We start from the raw sequence: 18264 nt of genomic DNA on the forward strand, positions 1-18264 counted from the left end.
TATGCTCACCCGAGGACTCGTCATGATCCATGATTCATGGACAATGCTTGCACATAGTACGTGTAAGCAATCTATGGAAGCTGATACATCAGGTATTACTGATGTATTAGCTTCCCGTTTCATGTCAGTGAGCCCTTGATCGGAGCCCTCATCATCCATGGCTTGTTACCGTATTCTCCTTCATAGTGATTCTATTTTTATCAGCCACTCGCAGCGTAGTACACTTTTTATCTTCACGATACCAGCATGGTTGAGGCGCGAGCCACGTAAGCTAAGCTTACTCCGTTTACCACTAAGGCTAAGTTTACCATTTAGCCTCCCTCGCTACTAGCGAGGGAGGTTCGTCTAGCGAGTCGCTAGAGATACCAATCCGCTACTTTGCTTTCCGTACACACTATCCATCCAACACCTTCCTCCATGAATTCTCTTCACGAGTCCGACGAGCGTCAGGCGATTGTCCACATCGTTGGAATGGACATCGTCGATGATCGTGGGAGGTACGAAAGCTTCTTCGTTCCTCTGGACCAAGTTTTTGGTGATATTGCCAACGGCGAGATTGTCAGGATTACAGACAGAAGGGGTCTAAGTTCCAGGAGCGCAAGTTCCATGGGGTGTATCTAGTGACGAAGGTGTTGTCCCCAACTAGTTATCGGGTGAAGCCGGTGCACCGAGTGGAAGGCGGTAAGTTGGAGATGACAGCCCATGCGACGTCGTTGAAGCGGTGGAAAGGAGATCGAGACAACAAGTTGCAGCCGACCAAGAGACTGAGGAAAGGCGAATGAGTTAATCTCACTAGTTAGGTGACTTGTAGCATTGTGTTGGTGATAGTGGGGTTAGTTTGGGATTCAGCATCTCTGTGTTGAACACATGGCTATCGTCCCTGGAGACAAAGTGTTAGAGTGGTCAAAGTTCGTCGACCGTCAGAGTCGCCAGAAGTATCTTGTCGTCAGTGTTGAAGACGACTGGTATGCCGATGGTGAGGATCCTCATCTTTATCGCTTGAGAGGAGAATGCAATGGAGAAGAGGTGGTGGTCGATGGCGAAGATGATCTCTGTCCGTTAACCGGAAGTAAGAGAGCACTTTGGGGATGTGCTGAATGCTGGGCTAGCTTCAAGAGCGGCATAATGACCGAGAGAAGTGTTTAAAACACATCTTAAAAGTGAATGGCAGTTAGGTGATTGTTTAGTTCCTACTTAACTGTTTCTCACGTTCTCGGGTCTTTATGGTATTTGTTGCGCTGTTACCAGTAAGGTCGTTTCGGGACGCAACGACTAGTAATGGGGGAATGTGACGGTCAGCTAGTCTCATACCTTATTATGCATCGTTGTTATCCTGGTAACAGACCTATACTGGAATTGCTCTCTTAATGATAGTAAACTGCTAGGGTTAGGTACCATACCTGTGGGTAAAGTGGATAACCACCTGTATGGGATGCACTTAAGGTGTGTCTGGCGCCGTTAGCCACTGATGAGTCCCTGTGGTGAGGACGAAACACTACCTTGAGAGACGATTGGTGTTGAGATAACAGACCTTAAAGTCCAACCGATCCTTCGGGATCGGCAGAATATCCGTTCATTTGGCCAGCATCTCATTGAGCCCCTCAACCCTATTACCATACCGGCTGACTTCTACGTCGACCTTGACTTATTCCCCGATGGTTGGGTCGCGCCTGAGGATGAGGCCCCAGCGGACGGTCCAGCTGAGGAGCCGCCAGCTGAGCCCGTTGGCGAGGCAGCGGCTGAACTGGAGCATCAGCCGGTTGATGAGGCAGCAAATCCACTCGCTGCTGAGGCAGCAAACCTGCCAGCTGATGGGTCAGCAGGTCAACTCGTCGATGAGCCAGCACGTCAAGGTGCTGATGAGCCAGCAGGTCAACTCGCTGATGATCCAGCACGTCAAGCCCCTGACGAGCCAGCAGGTCAGCGCGCAGATGAGGTCGAGTCAAACGTGAGATTTGTCGAGAGTGCCAAGTCGTAGATAAGATCTCTGTTGAGATCGCGGTCGAGGATTCCGATGATACGATCTCAAAAAACATGTCGAAAATGAAGATTTGTTAGCCTATGTTACGCTGGCGGAAGGCTTCCACTGGAAGCGGCAGCGCTGTCATGTGATGTCACCACAGAGTTTGTGCACGAACAATGGTGTAGTAGATTTGAACAAGTCATTGAATAGTACACGTAGTAAAGAAACGAGCACCTGAGCAGTCCTTGAAGTAATATCTGTCTCTGAGAATGGATTTACAAGTATGAAATGTGAGTTTTGCTTGACGATTATTGTGTTTAATCATCGAGAAAGTGGTGCGTTTGAGGGGGTGAGTAATACTGCTTCTTCAAATAAGAAAGACTCTTCTCTTCGGCGTCGTGAATTGCGTAACTCTCGCAATCCTGATGAAGATCTTCTGTCATGCATTACGAAGTATAATTTTAACAGAGGGAAACTCTGCTATCATAACTTAGTGTTGGGAAACTCAGTGTTGATAACCCCAGCCCCCCTCTTCCGCATGTTGACGGGATCCGATGGTATTCTGTCTCGCGGAGGCCAAGCGACTCTATGTGATGATTATGCTCTCCCTCACGTATCGTATCATGTCAGGTTTTGGTTATGCCCAAGCTCATCACAGGTGTGGAATTTCTAGGGACGAGGGTGCCACGTTCACATCCTCCTGCACATTGTGCAATGTACAGTTGTTGCCCTTGTCACCCTCCGTGGTGTGATGAGTGTCGGACAGAAAGAGAAAGATAGCCAGAAAACGATAGGGAGGAAGCTCGAAGTTCCATCCAGTAGGGTGAAGCACAGTGCTTCAAGCACTCCTCACGGAAGAGTTGCTTCGCATTACAGGAGACTATCATAGTCTGACTATCTGAAGAGACACCGTTCGGTTACACAGGCCTCCTTTCAAGGTCTTTCCAGGAACTTCCGGAATGTCATAAAGCAGCTGTGCTGAGAATGCGGGTAGTGCGAGCTATTTTTCCCACTATAGCGCGAGAGTCTTGCTGGAAGTATCGATGCCCTATAAAGGACGCGTATCCTCGTTCTACCTCTGTTGTGTTCCAGTATCATGATTTTCACGTTGAGGGAGTGTAGGACCGGATACTATCTCGCTGCTCAGGGCAAATAGTGGAATTCTTGCACGAGACGACCATACGTTTCTTAGCTGATCTACCGGAATGTCTGAAGAGCCCTCGTCTTCATCATCGCAGGACGAAGTAAGGCACTCTTCGGAGTGTTCAACTGGACACTGCTGTGTGGATACGGTACTGAAGGGTTTCGATAGGGCTCATTGTTTTTCGCTATTCGCTATCTAGTTGATACGTTCAATCGTGTTTGTAAGACTATGAGGAGCTAAACTACCTGCTAGATAGGTATTCCGAGCTCAGATACACCACCGCCGACAGAGAAATCGACAGTGCAAAGGGCCCCGAGTGGCTATGGTATCGGATTTTTTCTACCCTGGACTCGGTAATGAATCTACGGCGGTCTACCTCGCGCACTTGGATTGCACAATCCATCGTTTGGGCGGATGCTTCGATATGAGTACCTTCTCGTACTCATTGGGAGTCGTGTCGGGTCAGGTGGCGTCGAGATGCATATCTATCAGCTGAGCCAATGCCTCATGGATCTAGGGTTTTACGTCATAGTTATTACTCACTACCGAGGAGATAGAATAGGAGTAAGCCACTGAGTAATGGGCTCGCTCAAGCATATGTGGACCACCTCATCTGGTGACGTTTTTAGGTCAGATATATGACCAATGGGTTGAAGGCGTACTACCTTCCATACAAGACTTTCGTCGACCAGTGTACAGCATAGGCATTATCGCTCACTCTACGTCCTCGTCGACTCAGGTACACCTCCGGCTTTCATAACATATTTCGGTCTGATGCGGCAGATTCTAATTCGAGAACGTATCGATATAGTATGGCCGAGTTTCCCGCTCCACAGTGCTACGGTGTATCCATAGGTACACGGCCATCAGGCTACCTCCGCGTTGTGTCAAGAGATGTGCTTCCATGCTCGAACGATGGGCTATAAGACAGTAGATGATGGTTCATCTTGCCTCTTCCTCTGATCTCGACGGTGTTAGGTCTACACTGATCACAGTCTGTTCGGTTTTGGCGATGCGGCGTGCATTGCGATCAACAAGGTGCTGAAAGTGTTTTTGACAGACGTAAGAAATGCGCGGCTTCTCCAGCGGTTATGTCTCTAGTTTTCCTAGGTTCATCATTGCATTTGCGTTTCGCACACGAACAAGGAGAATCTGATCCTGCGGGCAGCAATTCGTCCTGATGACGTCAGCGTAGGACTCCAACGCGAGGAAGTCGGTTTAGATGACGCCGAGGCTCTATCGTAGGTCATCCCTAATGCTGTTGATGCTTCTCGGTTTACACCCAACCCATCACCGAGAGTTGGTCCGCTGCAGCACGACTCGGTAAGCTCCTCTGACCACCATACGTATGGGGTATCATTGTAGCCAACTGCTCAAAATCACTAGTGTAGGTGCTGAGAATGATTCCGCTCCTCAGGTTACAATTGTTGTTGTATCGCGACTCACTTTCCGTAAGGGAATTGATATCCTCATTGATGTGATGCCGGAGATCAGCCGGCGGTTCCCCCATGTGAGTTTCTGATTGCTCCTAGTTGGGAGAGTCACACCACCATTTCAAGGTGCACTGGATCATCGCGGGTGATGGACCGAAACGAATGGACATCGAGCAAATGTTGGAGCGGCACAAGCTACACGATAGGACTGAGCTTCTAGGCAAGGTGTGACACGCGATCAACATGCCTTATGCTAAATCGCTGACCCGAGGTCCCCCATTCTCAAGTTCGGGACGTCCTCCTTCGGGGGGATATATTCCTCAACTGCAGTCTCACCGAAGCCTTCTGCATAGCCATCGTGGAGGCGGCCAGCTGTGGGCTCTGTGTAAGCATGATTTACAGTTCCATCTGGCCGATACCTATCGATGGGGGTCGCTGTCAACTCTCGCGATATTGGATTGAGAGCAATTTCCTTCACAGACTTCGCTCAGGTTGTTTCTACTGATGTTGGCGGTGTACCCGAAGTTTTGCCTCCCTCGATGATCCGGCTGTGCCCGCCGAATGCGGAGAAGTTTGTAGAAGCTGTATCAGAGACGATTTCGGAGGATGTGCCATACCGCGACCGGTGGGATCAGCATCAAAAAGTATGTCATTAGTATTTATTCTGTTGAAATCTGGGACTTACTACAGGTTTCTGAAATGTACAGTTGGAACGATGTGGCTCGACGAACGGCTGATGTGTATAAGAAAGTGATGGATACTCCGGATATGACTTTAAAGCAGCGGATCAGGCTTATGCATACCACTGGACCAGCTCTTGGAAAGGTAGCCATTGGCCAGCTGCTCCCTATGCGTGTGGATTGAAGTCAGGCGCTAAGTGAATACATCATGGTGTTTCTTCTCAGATATGTGTGTTAATGGTTGTATTCTCTAGGATGATGTGCATTTTCTTCAACTGGCTGTATCCAGCAAGGCGGATAGAAAAATCTGTGGATTTCCCGTTCAAAGCGTACAAGTACCATAAACATCACAAAAGCCACCATTAAACTAAGTTTTCACGCAAATGCTCCGCAATTGTGTTGTTCCAACAACCCCTCACCCTCAAATTTTTCTCTGATCATTTGCATTTTACATAATCATTCTTCATCCAATGCATCAGGTAGATGCCCGCGATTTCCCTCGCTGTGAGATATGAATGTGAAGTACTAGCAACCCCACAGCAATATCGGAACAAAACATGCAGATTTCAGAAACGAACAATCCTCTACTATGCATGAGCTAGCTGTGTAATTGGCCGAAGATACATGTCCGCCTCCTGGATTTGGTGTTCGCCATACCCATTTTGCGCCTGATTGAAGCAGAGCCAACGCTTGGAGATTCGCCTTCATCGAGTCAATACCAAAATGTGATACTCACCGTCCTCTCTTCCGATAGTTCGGCTTGCCACCGGTATATATTCGGAGCGGCAACACCTCAGTTCGTGGTTGACCGAGGAGTGTGGGGGCGGGGAGATCTAGCAAATATTGATACACACTGCAGGCAGACAAGCAGGAAGAGAGAAACAAGTGGAAGGGGCTCACGTTGAGGTGTGATGAGCTTTTGCACACCGTTAGACACTCTCGCCCTACAGAGCATCGATGATAATTGTGAAGCTACCCGACATGCAAGAGACATAACCCTAAAAGAACTGAGAGAGTTACATATCCGCCGCAGAAAGACATGATGAACTGTCGAGACTCACGCACATCCCACGCGGAGACTTGCCTTCTATTCCCTACATTTCCAATCTGTGGATCAATTATATCGCTAACATTCTAGAATTGAAAATCTTGGAACTTTGAACTCCACACCTCATAGCCATATCCTTGTTACACATTCCCACACCTGTGCTGAGGGAACTTGATACTACGCCCTCATCAAGTGTCTATAAGATAACATAATTATGACGTCGAATAAGTGTCGTCGGTGATTGGCGAGCCATACTAGTGAAACGATGGTGGGGGTCATAAATGTAACCATGGTGGCGATGGTATACCGAGGACGTACGTCCCCTTCGCCCGCGATTGCATAGGCGAGACGACACAGTGCCTCAACCAAGTTTCAGTAATGCGTTCAGTAGAGCTGGAGAAGGAAGTTCCTTCAAGCAACCTTCGAGGAGACAACCCTATCGTTGGCACAGCTGACTATCTAAGGCCGACATAGCTTCGTTGAGAGCTCGCAGAGCGTACGTCAGTTCCACCACGCGACGGGCTGAGAAGAAGACTTTATTTCTCGACTGGGAAAAGATGTAATAGCCGAGGAAGAGAGTCGTACCTTGGAATATAAGATAAACATAGTCTGCCATCTCCCAGAACTCCAACTGTTCGATGTCCATGAAGCGACCGAAATCAGCTTTAGAAAACCGCTCTGGGTAGCACACTAGTTTCTTCAATACAACCTTCTGCAGCAACGTGAAAAACTAGAGGAGAGCGACCTCAAGTGAGAAATTAGAATTCGCGACTAACCTTATTCTGCTGAGTATAATCGTAATCGTGATGGGCTATACCGTACATTTGATGCACATAGACCAGAATAGCCTGACGTAGGGGAAGCGTACTGGGAACACGCCGTGGCCCAATATGATCCGTAGCGGATTCTAAAGCTTCCGTATACCTGACGGCAGGCAGATTTTCCTCACCAGTGATGAGTCAACACCACTCCATTGCATTGGATTATAGAGCACTGGAGCAAACACTACTCTCGGTCTATGGCGTCCGTGAGTGACCCATCCAACAGGAGGTGGTTCATCAGGACACGAGCCTGCTCGTCCCAAGAGAACTGCGAGTCCCACGGTATGCCTTTAGATCCCCGAACATCGAAGTCGAAATAATGCAAAGCCTTCCCACATTGTCCACTGAAAATGAAACCAGCAGTAGGAGTACTCAGAGGCTAGGAAGTGCACCCACCAATCTTCCCGCTCCCCTACTCTACTCTGCGGTGAATGAAAAGGGTGCCGGAACCTGCAAGCACGCACAGGAAGTCATGTACGAATCTTGAATGGCCTGATAATACCGCTCGCAACTTGGTGCTCGGATACGCGGGTAGGCATTCATCACCAAACTCAAGTTAGACTTCTTCCTTTCAGAAAGACGAAGAGCCGACGAAGAGGCTTGCGACGATGAGTCAGTCTGAGGGGGGGGGGCAATAGTCAACCGACGAGACTCAAAGCTAATTCCGGAAAATATTCAGAATGCGTAAACTCACGTTTTGAGTCTGTTTCCCACCAGCATGTCGAGTTTTCGTTTGAGATGACGATGATGTCGGACGACTCGTCTAAGAGAAAACCATCTCCAACACAACCATCTATCGACCGAATCGAGCGAGGATACTTGACTGAACCACTTCAGTCTACACTACCTCTGATTCTCGTGCCTTCGGGGATGACCCGAACATCCAATAGTGCTCCGCGAGTTTAGCAATGGACGGATGAGAGTCCTCTCGCGTAACTGGATCCTTTGTTAAGTACTCTAAGCATGAAGTGCGTAGAAGTATGGCCAATATGACTACTATGATTCCTACCAACGGGAGGTTGGGACTCCGAGTCGTTGTCTGAATCTCTCGCTCCATGCTCTATGAGCTTCTGGGCAGTGAATGGCACCGTTCCAGTGTTATCGAGGAAACAACTTGAAGCGACGCCTCATCGCTGCTAGACATCGAGCGCATTATTACCTAGGCATTCCCTCATCATCAGGATCGTACGGAGGATCATCGAAAAACACTTCGTCAGGCTCGAGACGAAGGTCTGGTTCCACTTCCAGACCGAGGCCGAATGCAACAACAGGGAGAGTGTGGAAAGTACTGAGAAGAGATAGCAGACTAGCGGAGTCAGAATGCTGATGCTAAGGGTATTAATAGCAAAACTCTCCACTTACCTGAGTATAGCTAGAGCAACCACCAAGTCGGCTTTTGACCAAACCTGAGAGCCGATAAAGTCTTGACGACATCGATAGCACACTAGCAGCAAGCTACTTGGAGCAAATCTTCCATATGGCGTTGTTTGAGATCCCAGGGCTTGTGACACAGTATGAGGTTCACGTCCTGGAATAAACATGTACTTGCCCGGTCGAAAGACATATCAAATTGGAAATACATGTAAGGCTCTCAGCTGCGTCGGGATAGTCGTCGGGTCCGTCAGCCAAGCAACGTCACCACCAGATGCACTATGATTAAACAATTATCTTCATGCGGCACTAATCATTGAGACTACAGGAAGAGTTCCATCTGATTCCGAACCAGATACTCGCAGTTGTGTCTTGATGCTGCCATCATTGCTATAAAATGTCTAAGATGATAGGCATAGATCACTACAATCGAATATACAGAGTATAGGGGATTACCTCCAGTGGAGCTGTAACCCTCCCTCTTGGAACATGAGGATATCCATAGTTCTAGCGTAATTCACATAGAATCGAGGCACGGTCGATAAAGCCCATTCCTGTGTTGCAGAGAAAAGTGCGCACGCACCGCACCCAAAACGATGCTACTACTATGTGCGTTATCCTGGCAGCCGAGGAAGAGTCAAACAGCGACCAGTCCACAGCTGGCACCGTCACGAGATGGGGATCTGAGAATTCTGGCTTGTTGGCATGAGATATCATTCATCCGCTTACTCTTGCAAAATCTGCTGACCTCTGTATCGATGTAACGTGCCGCGACCGCGATACCAGAATTCCTTTGAGCAGCTAGGAAGTTCTGGCAGCAACGGGACAATTTCGGCAACCGACAACACGAAGCGGACATCTGTATCTTCTCTACCATCTTACATCAGCCGCATTCCTAATGTCAGCGAATCGACATGTATATCTCAAACGCAGGAGAATTCTCAAGGCCTGATCCATCTCCGGAGGTCCAGAACCGGCATTACGACGAGTGCTGGCCAAGGACCGCAGCCAGGAAGTGATTCCTTGGAATGCCTCCAGCCTGAGAGGAGAGACCATTCCATCGAGTTGGATCAAGCTCTTCGCCTATCACCTTGTTCTAGGGGCGTCGATTGAGAGTTGAAAGTCTCGTAGCCTCTGCACAGTAACACGAATTATGGCTACATCGGTGTTGGGCACGGTGGGTGACCTGAAGACCGTTAACAAGCTACCCCCGCTGGCCCTCGCATCCTTAGTTAACTGAGATTCCACATTCCAAGCCAATGATCAAAAATCGCTGATCTGCCCGTACGTGCTCAAAATGCGCCAGATAGACTAATCATCTCTGAGATGCTCTTACTCATCCTGCGACATCAGGTGAAACACGTCCTTTGCTGAGTAATGCGGCGCGAGTTACTGGAGGATTAATGCACACAGAAAACCACCGAACTGAAAATATAGTAGTCGCACACCGCAAGGGTCGTCTGGTCGATGGCGATCTTTCGCTTCGGGCGTGCGCGAAGTTCACGGCGCATGATGATGGTGATACAGGTTTCGCCAACTCGGGGACCCACTCTACAAGGTTCCTGTAATTAGGGCAACTTTGACTATAAGATTTTTTCATCGGAAAGTCCCTACCTCACTTAGGTTATTTCGCGACGTTTTTAGGCAAACGTTAGTTGAACTAACTTAGCTCCTTCGCTTTAAAACGTCCTCACCTTGGATGTCGCAAGTTAGAATCTTAGGAATGAATATTATTCGGGAACTATAGTGGATTATTGGTCACTGTGCGTCAGGATTCTTCTTGCACTTGCGTGAAACACAATTATGTCCCTTTCGGGGACGCATGCGACTTGCATCGTGCGAGGTTGGGAGTTCCGGGGTGGAACTTCGTTTAGCGCGTCTCGCTATTAGCCTTACTAGTGGAAGCCCGTCGCTACGCTCCGGGAGACGCTAGGATCCTCGGACAGATAGCAATGTATGAAGCTGGATAAAGTACTAATATACTTGGTAATAATATAGCAGTGTGAGCTTCACACTCAAGGTGAGAGTCTCACCTTGAGATTCATGGACGACCAAAAATCAGATTCAGTGGCTGATTAAAACCAAGGATCAAGAATCTTGCTCATGATTACGTAATCTGACGATATCTCGAGTACTCATACAGTATGAGTTTTCCGAAAACTTTCATCTTTGGGCGCGCGACTTCGTGGTTGACCCAAAAACTCTGGCGCTGACGACAAATCCCTTCAGTCGGCTCTTTGGTGGAGAGACAACTTTGCTCATCTACTGAGTAGCGATTTCTCTTCTGAAACTCATTGAATCAGGCCGATTACCGAATCTGGTGGTCCACCAGTGGTGGATTGAATATATCGGTTAATGAAACAGCAGCGTCGCAACAGTTTCTGAGGAACTGCATCACAAACTTTCTCAACCTTCCAACTCAAGTACATTCCCGCGAGAAGTGAAACTTTCTTCCGCAATAAGGGATATAATGGGCAGCAGTGTTGTCGAGCTAGCGGTAGTTCGATGTGAAAAAGGCGGGAAGAAAAATGATCAATGACAATCAGCAGCTGTTATTGCATCACGTATCATGCATCCAAAGTCGTAGACACACCCTGCCACTGGACATTGAAGTAAAATATGATAAGAGCTCGGCTTGAGAGGCTACCTCTCAGGCGCCCTTAGAAATACCTGCGTACTACTCTGTGAGGGATCGTCCGGGAGTTTAAGCAATAGCGTGAAACAAGGAGTCCGTGTCCCAAGGGTACAGATCATTGACATAATTTTTGCCGCCTTGTAGTCCAATGCCGAGCAGTCCGTACTTCTTGGCCAGGGCAACTTTCTCACTTGCACGAGGTTGTGAAAAGAAATAATAACCGAACCCCCCCGAGTAGAGGAATGATCCGTTTCCCCTAGGGTCCGCACCAAGGTCGTAGATCGCATTCGCGTATGACATGTCCGCGCTACCGTAGTCAGCCTTCGCGAGTAGTGGTACCTAAGAAGCAACACTGGATTTCACGCCACACAGTAGGTGTGAGGTCTGTTTCAGCGAACGCGCCAACAATGCAGAGGGTGACTCCACAGAAAACTATCTATCGCAGGAAAACAGCAAGGTACTGAAGATAGTAGGAGTCGTATACACTTACGCGAAAAATCAGCTTATTGAGATCTACACCAGCTTTGACGGCACCTTTGATAACGTCTTCGGCGAAACTGTCCGTATTGAAGCTTTTTATGGACTCTTTCTCGCTACTTGGCCACGGAGTGACTACGACTTCATCAATATCCTTCCCTAGGCCGGATTGTTCGAGTTTTGGCAAATCAGACGACAAGACCCTAACAAGACGAAGCAACTGCTGAAGCCAGTGATCACAACAGGATTCCCGTGCGCCGAGGTATTTGTTGACTCACGATAACGACGTCCGCAGCTTGAGCTCTCTAGCAGCCGCAAAAAAATCCCTCCTAACTTGGTATTCATTGGGCCATACCGGAAAGTTCAAACCGAAACCGTCAACAGGGTAATCTTTCAGGAACTCTCTGGCAGACTTCATGAAGGTAGCCTTGTCGAGGGTTGTTTGGAACTCTGTTTCGAACTGGGCGATTATCACTTTGCCGGCAGCATCCGCTCGCTTCCTCAAAGCTTCGAAAGCAGTTTTGTTCCAAGGATTTCTATCGACACCCTCCCAGATTTCGCTTTTCGGGACCAAAACATATCCACCCAGCTGTAAGTTAGCACCAGAGTTCATGACGTAGTCGAAATAGTCCTCCCAAGTATAATTTTGATAATGTGGAATCGAACGGTTCCACATGTAGGGCTCTTCTTTGACATTCCAAGGAGCTGTCACTTGCTTGTAGAACTGCAACGGGTGGTCTGCATCACTAGATACACTGAGAGAGTACAGACACAGGAGTTTTGTAGAAGCCCACATGGAGGATAGGGATGATAGAACAACTACACGAAAAGCTGTCAAGAAGCCCGGATGCAGTTCGCACTGCGAACTTCGCAGCGTGGAATGACTCCACTGAAGTCACGCCTAATTACTTTCGTTCTCGCAATGCCGATGAGTGATAGTCACTACGGCGTACCTCCCCTACGTCATTACAAAGTAACTACGTGATAGGTTGCTTATACTCTAAATTTGAGAGAAGTCAGACGGAGATCCAAGTAGGGGATCTGTCACCCTATGGCTCTACATAGTACCTTCACGCGTAAGTGAAGATATTTAGCGGGTTTACGCTGAACATGATGAGGCAGCGTCACGATACGTGCGCTCGCTCGCCATCGATCGTTTTTGAGATGAGACGGCTGCTGCTGTCAGGCTCTCGCCGTCTCTTTTTTTCTCCATTACTGTCATTAAGCCGTTGATCTTGTAGCCTTTTCCATATGCTTTCTAATGAGCAATCTGGAATCGTCTACTACTGCTATCTATCAACGCACATCGGAAAGTCCTCCAGGCTTGAGTTCGGCTAGCTCCCAGGAAGCTGGGGTGACAGATGCTCTAGCGGTCACGCGACGCGTGTCACGCGTCACGCCGGTCACTTGCCAGGGAAACGGGCACCTCAAGAGCCTCTTGACGTACGGGGGGATATTTCGACAGCAACGTCCGAGTTGGACAGCACCTCTCGACTCCCTACAACCAGAAATTGGCTGAGCAGTTCCCACCGAACACAGCAGAAGGCAGGTCCAACCACCAAACTGAATCTTGCGTCCCGTGCAAAACAACGTTAAGCCGGCGTTAAACCGTTAGGCAGGGCTGCAAACTGTGGTAAGGTCTATAATCCTGTACAGCGGGATGAGCCCGAGTTGCGGAGCTGAATGCCGACTCGCTCATTTCCTCCACGGTAGTCTGGAAGGTGGGCTGGAAAAGGAGTTAAAATTATGGATGAGGGAAGATTGAGAAGACACGCACGAGACCCACGGTGGGTCACTGTTCGCGCGCGTATGCACGAATCTCGCTCGCCCATTATTCGTTGCATGAAACGGCTCGCAGCCCTCAGGCTGAAATGGATAAGATAAGAAGCCTTATTACCTATTATGGCTATCCCAAGTGTTGTTGAGTCAACCAGTGCGGGTGTTACTACTAACATGGTGGAGAACCCGCTGGCTGAGCTCCTTGAAGTCCTCGGTATTGCTGAACCCTCACTACTACTATGGTTATCTGCCGCTGAGTTAGAGACTGCCATGGAAGGCCAACCTCTTAGTAAGAAGGTCTATCTACGACGTACCTTCTTCACCTATATAGACGCCGAAGGCCCTAACTCTCAAGCTGCAAGCCTCTCTCGAAGGCCAGCAAACACAGTACATCCACAGCAGGTTACATCTTCTGCTGCCACTGTGCAGGTCTACCCTCAAGGAGTGCCCCAGGCCCCTCTCATGCAAGGTCAACAACACCCTTGTAACAACGACATCACCAACGTGGCGTATTGGTGTGATCTATCCCACAACTATGATAAGGAGAAGGCGCTTGATACAACGAAGGCCATCAATGCTGTTTCCCATATCAAGTGCCCCGACAACAAACAGTACAAGGGAAACTCTGATAACAGGAGTATCAACTACTTCCTAAGTCTTGTCCGCTGTGAAGTGAAGCAAACAGCGCTGGGCCCTCGACTATCTTATATCTACCTATCCAACTGTCTTAGCCAGTCAGTCAAGAGGAACTTACAGATCCACTTGGAAACTACTATGGACCCGACTCTCTACTTGAACGACTATGTTCTGACACTATCACAAGCACTTGGCTATCTTCAACATAAGTACTCTCTGTCAAATTCACATGCGGAGGTCATGAGATACTTCTCTGACGTTAAGATGGACAATGGTGACATCAACATTTACGATTACCTCGACCGTATCGAATCTGCTGTTGCTATGTGTGCGAGTGTTGGCCTCCATCTACAACCCAGTCAAATCAACCTACACTATCGTGAAGGCCTCCATCCCACTCTGAGGAAGACTGCAGACGAGAACTACGCGGCCATCGATGATGTCCAACAGCTTACGCAAGCCCTACGTAGCCATATCCGCTGCAATCCAAAGCTCTACATCAGCAATGCTAATTCAAACAAGGCCCCTCCGGTATCAACTGCTACTTCTACTAAGGCTCCTAATCCCAAGCTTCCTAGGGTTGAAGACCCCGAGACTCTCAAACTCTGTCGAGAGCAAGGGATATGCTTGGCCTGGACAGCTCGCAGGCAGTGCCGCTATGCCGATAATTGCAAGTACAAGCATAGTGACGTAGCCCGTTTACTACAACACCAAAAATATGACTATCACCTGCCTCCTGGTTCTGACATGGTCTTAAGGTCTACTTTCTGTGCCGACAACAACTTCTTCATCGTTGCTGACACTGGTTGTACAAGATCGATTATATCTTGGCGACTTGCGACGGCCTTACTACAGCACTATCCTGACGGCCAACTCATTCCTTGTAAGCTCTCTTTTGATACTGCAACTACAACTCGATCTATGAGTTCACTCTACCAGCTCAAGATCAACTTTCCCATCTGCGATGGAGACCGTCAAGTCTCAACATTCACATGGTCGCCGTCTATCATCAACGACGGACTACTACTTCACTCTGATGGACTCCTCGGTATGGATACCCTTTCGATCAACGCCGACGGTTTGCTCATCAACATCAATGGTTCATTGGTTCAAGCTTCAAAATTTCTTTGTAGCTCTCATTCATTGGATAAATATCGGTCATCAGGCATCACGTCTCCGACATCAACTACGAGCCCACTCGGTTCATCATTGTCAGAGCTATATATTTGCTCAACAGCCACTCCTACTCAAGGTCCTATCCGGTCAACATTCGACTGCACGACCTCCACTACATCTGATCTATCTACGCCTACTTCATCAACGGCATCATCAGATGACTCTATCGAAGGCCATCATATCGCCGCTCTCAAAGGCAAGGCCTCTAAACAAAACTCGGACGACGCTATCTCCTACGACGTCGATTCACTGGGCTACACACCACCTACATTCCCTAAACCACCCGAAGGCTATCAACTACTCGAAACCATCTATAACAACGAATGGTGTACTATTGGTATCCTTTCTAACAAGGATGGTAACAAAGAGTATTTCGTTGACTATAGTGACCAACTACTGCGGCTAGCTCTAGACAATCAGCCGAAACCGGTCCCTTCTACTCACTATTTCCTCATCAAAGCTAGTACTGACGAGCGTCAACAAGCAGAACAGCGCATCGACGCCCTGATCAATGAAGGCAAACTACAACCTACTGGTATTGGTGATATCAACAACTACACTACAAATTGGTATCCGCGTGCTGGTCGCAAGCGGGTTAGACCTATACAGCCTACAATAAGGACTAATGACTTGCTCAAAAAGGCCAGCAAGAAGTTCCCAATCAAGGACTGCCAATCCAAGATACCTCGCATCATCAACAAGTACAGGTCATCTGCTACTGCTCATTCTATGGATATCAAGGATGCCTATAGATCCATCAAGCTCGGTTCAAATGTCCAACTCCTCAGTCAGATCAACTACAAGGGAAAAAACTGGACCTACACCTACATGAGTGATGGTAATTCTACTAATCCTCAAGTCCTCGAGATCATCATTGCGCATGCCATCGGGGAACTAGAACGACTCATTACTTGCCCTGGATTACTTGTGAGCTACATGGACGACTTCCTATACCTTGGTGGCCAGCCTGAAGACATTGAAAAAGTGAAGGCCCACTTTGCAAGCTGCGGTATGTATCTAACCACCGAAGACCTCAACGGACCTGATGCTAATGGTTTACTAGTCCTCGGACATGAGCTTTGCGATAATGGTAACTCTCTTCTACTGCCTACCTACAAGTATAAAGATGCCGTCGACTTCGACATCTCCTGCACAGTCTCATATAAAAAAGCTCTATCACTCCTCAATATTTTATGGCAGGCTTGGGACCTATTACCATGGCACATTCTCATCATCAAGAACTGCCTGACTGCACTAGTTTCAAGATTAAGAGCTGTGAACGACCACAAATGGACTGACGATGTGGACGATAAGGCTATGGACTTGCTCAGAAGATGGCAACAACTGTTGAAGGCCAACCCTCCAACTCCGACGCACCGGTACATCAATCCAGATGCACCTATTCATGTCTGGTTCGACTCCTCTGAACTCTTAGGAGCGATGGTGGCCATGCAGGACAACCAAGTGGTATTCAAAAAGCAGTGGAAATGGTCCACTCAAGAGCGAGCCTTGCACATTAACGTGAAGGAACTCACTACTGCCTACAATGCTCTCTCTACTCTTGTCTCCTTCGAGCTCGATACCAATAAGAAGTTCTCGAAGATCATCCTCTACGGCGACAATCGTACAGCTAATGCTGCCCTAGCTTCTGGTAAGGTATCTACTTCTGGTAAGGTATCTACTTCTGGTAAGCAATCTACTTTACTTCAACGAACTATCGACCTTATTCATTACCTTATGGGAAGACGCCAGTTTGAAATTCACTATGTGGCCTCTGCCGAGAACCCTGCTGATGCCGGCACAAGGTGTGACCTCTACAGCGATTTGGTTGAATATCGTGATTCTATCGACGGTGTAAGTCTTGAAGTTCTGTCTGACGATGATACCTCAGATATGAACACTGTTCATGTTGCTAGAATTATACGTAAGCGTGGTGACGAGGACGAAGACACCAACGAGATCGGTGACAAAAGACCACGACTTGAACCACCACTACGAGTTCCCACCAATCCATTACCACCCCTACAACGACCACCCTATTTTGACATTGTTCAATTACCTTCTAACATGTTGGCCACCTATAGATCTCTACCCCTAAGTGAAGATGGTAGACGTCAACTGGCTGACGGCGATTTTCTGTATAAGTGTGCTGAGTTCTGTCATTCTCTCAAGCATACTGGTGCTCCGGAGATCACTGCTATTCTTAAGTGCTATTTCGATCCGAAGTCAACCACTATCGACTTCGATGAAGCAGCTAAGAAGGCCTCAAGAAGCTGCATCACTTGTGCTCTCGTCAAGACCGACCCTGGCGATAGACAACCCAAAAACCCCACCTCCGAGGATATAGTCGTCCCTGACCGACCATTTCAAGTAGCCAGTTTGGATGTACTTGGTCCTTACGTTACGACTACAACAACCAATGGTTCGACCGGTAAATTCTACTCCATCAATTTGGTCTGTCAGCTCACTAATCTACTCTTATGTTACCCTACTATTAGTGCGCCGACGGCCATCGATATACAACGAGCAGCCAACCTACCCCATCGGCTCTATCATTACCCACTACAGAGGATTTTGACTGACAACGCTAGTATCATCAAGTCAGCTTCAAAATCTATGCCCTCTGTTCAATTCGATTATGTACCTGTCTCTGCATCATGGCTGAATGGACATGTTGAAGCTCGTCATCGACTACTCAACCAACGACTGCGACGTTCTTTCTTGACAACTGCTTTTGTTGACGAGAAAACTTGGTTTGAAGCTGTCTCTCGTGCGGCTTATGAGATCAACTCTAGCTCCAATCTACTTGCACGTGGACTCTCACCGCTAGACATGGTTATTGATGGTTCGGGTATTTCTCCTTTCGACACCAGCGAAAGATGTAAGCTTCCAGATGACAAATGGACTATTTGGAGAAAATATAAGCATGACTGTCGTGAACGTACTCTCAAAGCGATGGCCAACAAGACTGCTACTGGACCTCCACTACAAGTTGGTGATAGTGTACTTGTACACACTGCGGAACCTCACCCGAAGGCCTCCACACCCTGGATTCCAACAAGGAGAGTTATTGTTGAGATAGAAGGCAACCGTGCTTTGCT

The 18264-nt window shown here is 48.1% G+C and overlaps 7 protein-coding genes across 7 annotated transcripts in view; 4 read left to right on the forward strand and 3 right to left on the reverse strand.

Annotated features, from left to right (window-relative positions):
• Window positions 1-26, forward strand: part of Pmar_PMAR008803 (Phosphatidylinositol N-acetylglucosaminyltransferase subunit A, putative) — a gene marked incomplete at its 3' end in the record, with an annotated part of 1730 nt that extends 1704 nt beyond the window's left edge. The window contains exon 12 of the mRNA XM_002777823.1: window positions 1-26. Within this exon, the coding sequence (XP_002777869.1) occupies window positions 1-26 (26 nt within the window).
• Window positions 27-417: 391 nt separating this feature from the next.
• Pmar_PMAR008804 (hypothetical protein) lies at window positions 418-782 on the forward strand (the record flags this gene model as incomplete). The annotated part of the gene is made up of 2 exons (XM_002777824.1): window positions 418-497; window positions 572-782. 2 exons carry the CDS (start codon window positions 418-420, stop codon window positions 780-782), a joined length of 291 nt encoding a protein of 96 aa, XP_002777870.1.
• Window positions 783-867: 85 nt separating this feature from the next.
• Window positions 868-5404, forward strand: Pmar_PMAR008805 (N-acetylglucosaminyl-phosphatidylinositol biosynthetic protein, putative; the record flags this gene model as incomplete). The annotated part of the gene is made up of 17 exons (XM_002777825.1): window positions 868-1069; window positions 1530-1948; window positions 2594-2621; window positions 2686-2781; window positions 3156-3207; window positions 3379-3460; window positions 3737-3800; window positions 3847-3917; window positions 3963-4037; window positions 4086-4169; window positions 4218-4298; window positions 4353-4406; window positions 4507-4617; window positions 4667-4765; window positions 4812-4925; window positions 5032-5184; window positions 5231-5404. 17 exons carry the CDS (start codon window positions 868-870, stop codon window positions 5402-5404), a joined length of 1959 nt encoding a protein of 652 aa, XP_002777871.1.
• A 997-nt stretch (window positions 5405-6401) lies between these two features.
• On the reverse strand, window positions 6402-7611 carry Pmar_PMAR008806 (p53 regulated pa26 nuclear protein sestrin, putative). The gene is made up of 6 exons (XM_002777826.1): window positions 7592-7611; window positions 7486-7539; window positions 7278-7433; window positions 7045-7192; window positions 6854-6998; window positions 6402-6790 (listed from the first exon to the last, which is right to left on the reverse strand). Exons 3-6 carry the CDS (start codon window positions 7325-7327, stop codon window positions 6705-6707), a joined length of 429 nt encoding a protein of 142 aa, XP_002777872.1. The 5' UTR covers window positions 7328-7433; window positions 7486-7539; window positions 7592-7611; the 3' UTR covers window positions 6402-6704.
• Window positions 7612-8244: 633 nt separating this feature from the next.
• Window positions 8245-9887, reverse strand: Pmar_PMAR008807 (p53 regulated pa26 nuclear protein sestrin, putative; the record flags this gene model as incomplete). Its single annotated transcript, XM_002777827.1, has 11 exons — window positions 9797-9887; window positions 9551-9646; window positions 9343-9499; window positions 9190-9271; window positions 9067-9143; window positions 8917-9014; window positions 8787-8861; window positions 8670-8739; window positions 8549-8617; window positions 8452-8495; window positions 8245-8377 (listed from the first exon to the last, which is right to left on the reverse strand). Exons 1-11 carry the CDS (start codon window positions 9808-9810, stop codon window positions 8245-8247), a joined length of 915 nt encoding a protein of 304 aa, XP_002777873.1. The 5' UTR covers window positions 9811-9887.
• Window positions 9888-11164: 1277 nt separating this feature from the next.
• Window positions 11165-12185, reverse strand: Pmar_PMAR008808 (hypothetical protein; the record flags this gene model as incomplete). Its single annotated transcript, XM_002777828.1, has 3 exons — window positions 11165-11434; window positions 11586-11775; window positions 11851-12185. The coding sequence occupies 3 exons, from the start codon at window positions 12183-12185 to the stop codon at window positions 11165-11167; spliced, it is 795 nt and encodes a 264-aa protein (XP_002777874.1).
• Window positions 12186-13474: 1289 nt separating this feature from the next.
• Window positions 13475-18264, forward strand: part of Pmar_PMAR008809 (hypothetical protein) — a gene marked incomplete at both ends in the record, with an annotated part of 5408 nt that continues 618 nt past the window's right edge. The window contains 2 exons of the mRNA XM_002777829.1: window positions 13475-14870; window positions 15321-18154. Of these exons, the coding sequence (XP_002777875.1) occupies window positions 13475-14870; window positions 15321-18154 (4230 nt within the window). The remainder of the gene's footprint in view (window positions 14871-15320; window positions 18155-18264) is intronic.

Source organism: Perkinsus marinus (assembly GCF_000006405.1).
Source record: "Perkinsus marinus ATCC 50983 genomic scaffold scf_1104296951054, whole genome shotgun sequence".
Classification (NCBI taxonomy): domain Eukaryota; phylum Perkinsozoa; order Perkinsida; family Perkinsidae; genus Perkinsus; species Perkinsus marinus.

Bases quoted from the DNA above. Each gene is read 5' to 3' on its own strand.
- Pmar_PMAR008806 (XM_002777826.1), bottom strand. From the start codon at position 7,327: ATGAACCACCTCCTGTTGGATGGGTCACTCACGGACGCCATAGACCGA. The intron at 7,193-7,277 runs GTAGTGTTTGCT...GCCTGCCGTCAG, and splicing joins ACGGACGCCATAGACCGAGA to GTATACGGAAGCTTTAGAAT. The intron at 6,999-7,044 runs GTTAGTCGCGAA...GCTCTCCTCTAG, and splicing joins ATTATACTCAGCAGAATAAG to TTTTTCACGTTGCTGCAGAA.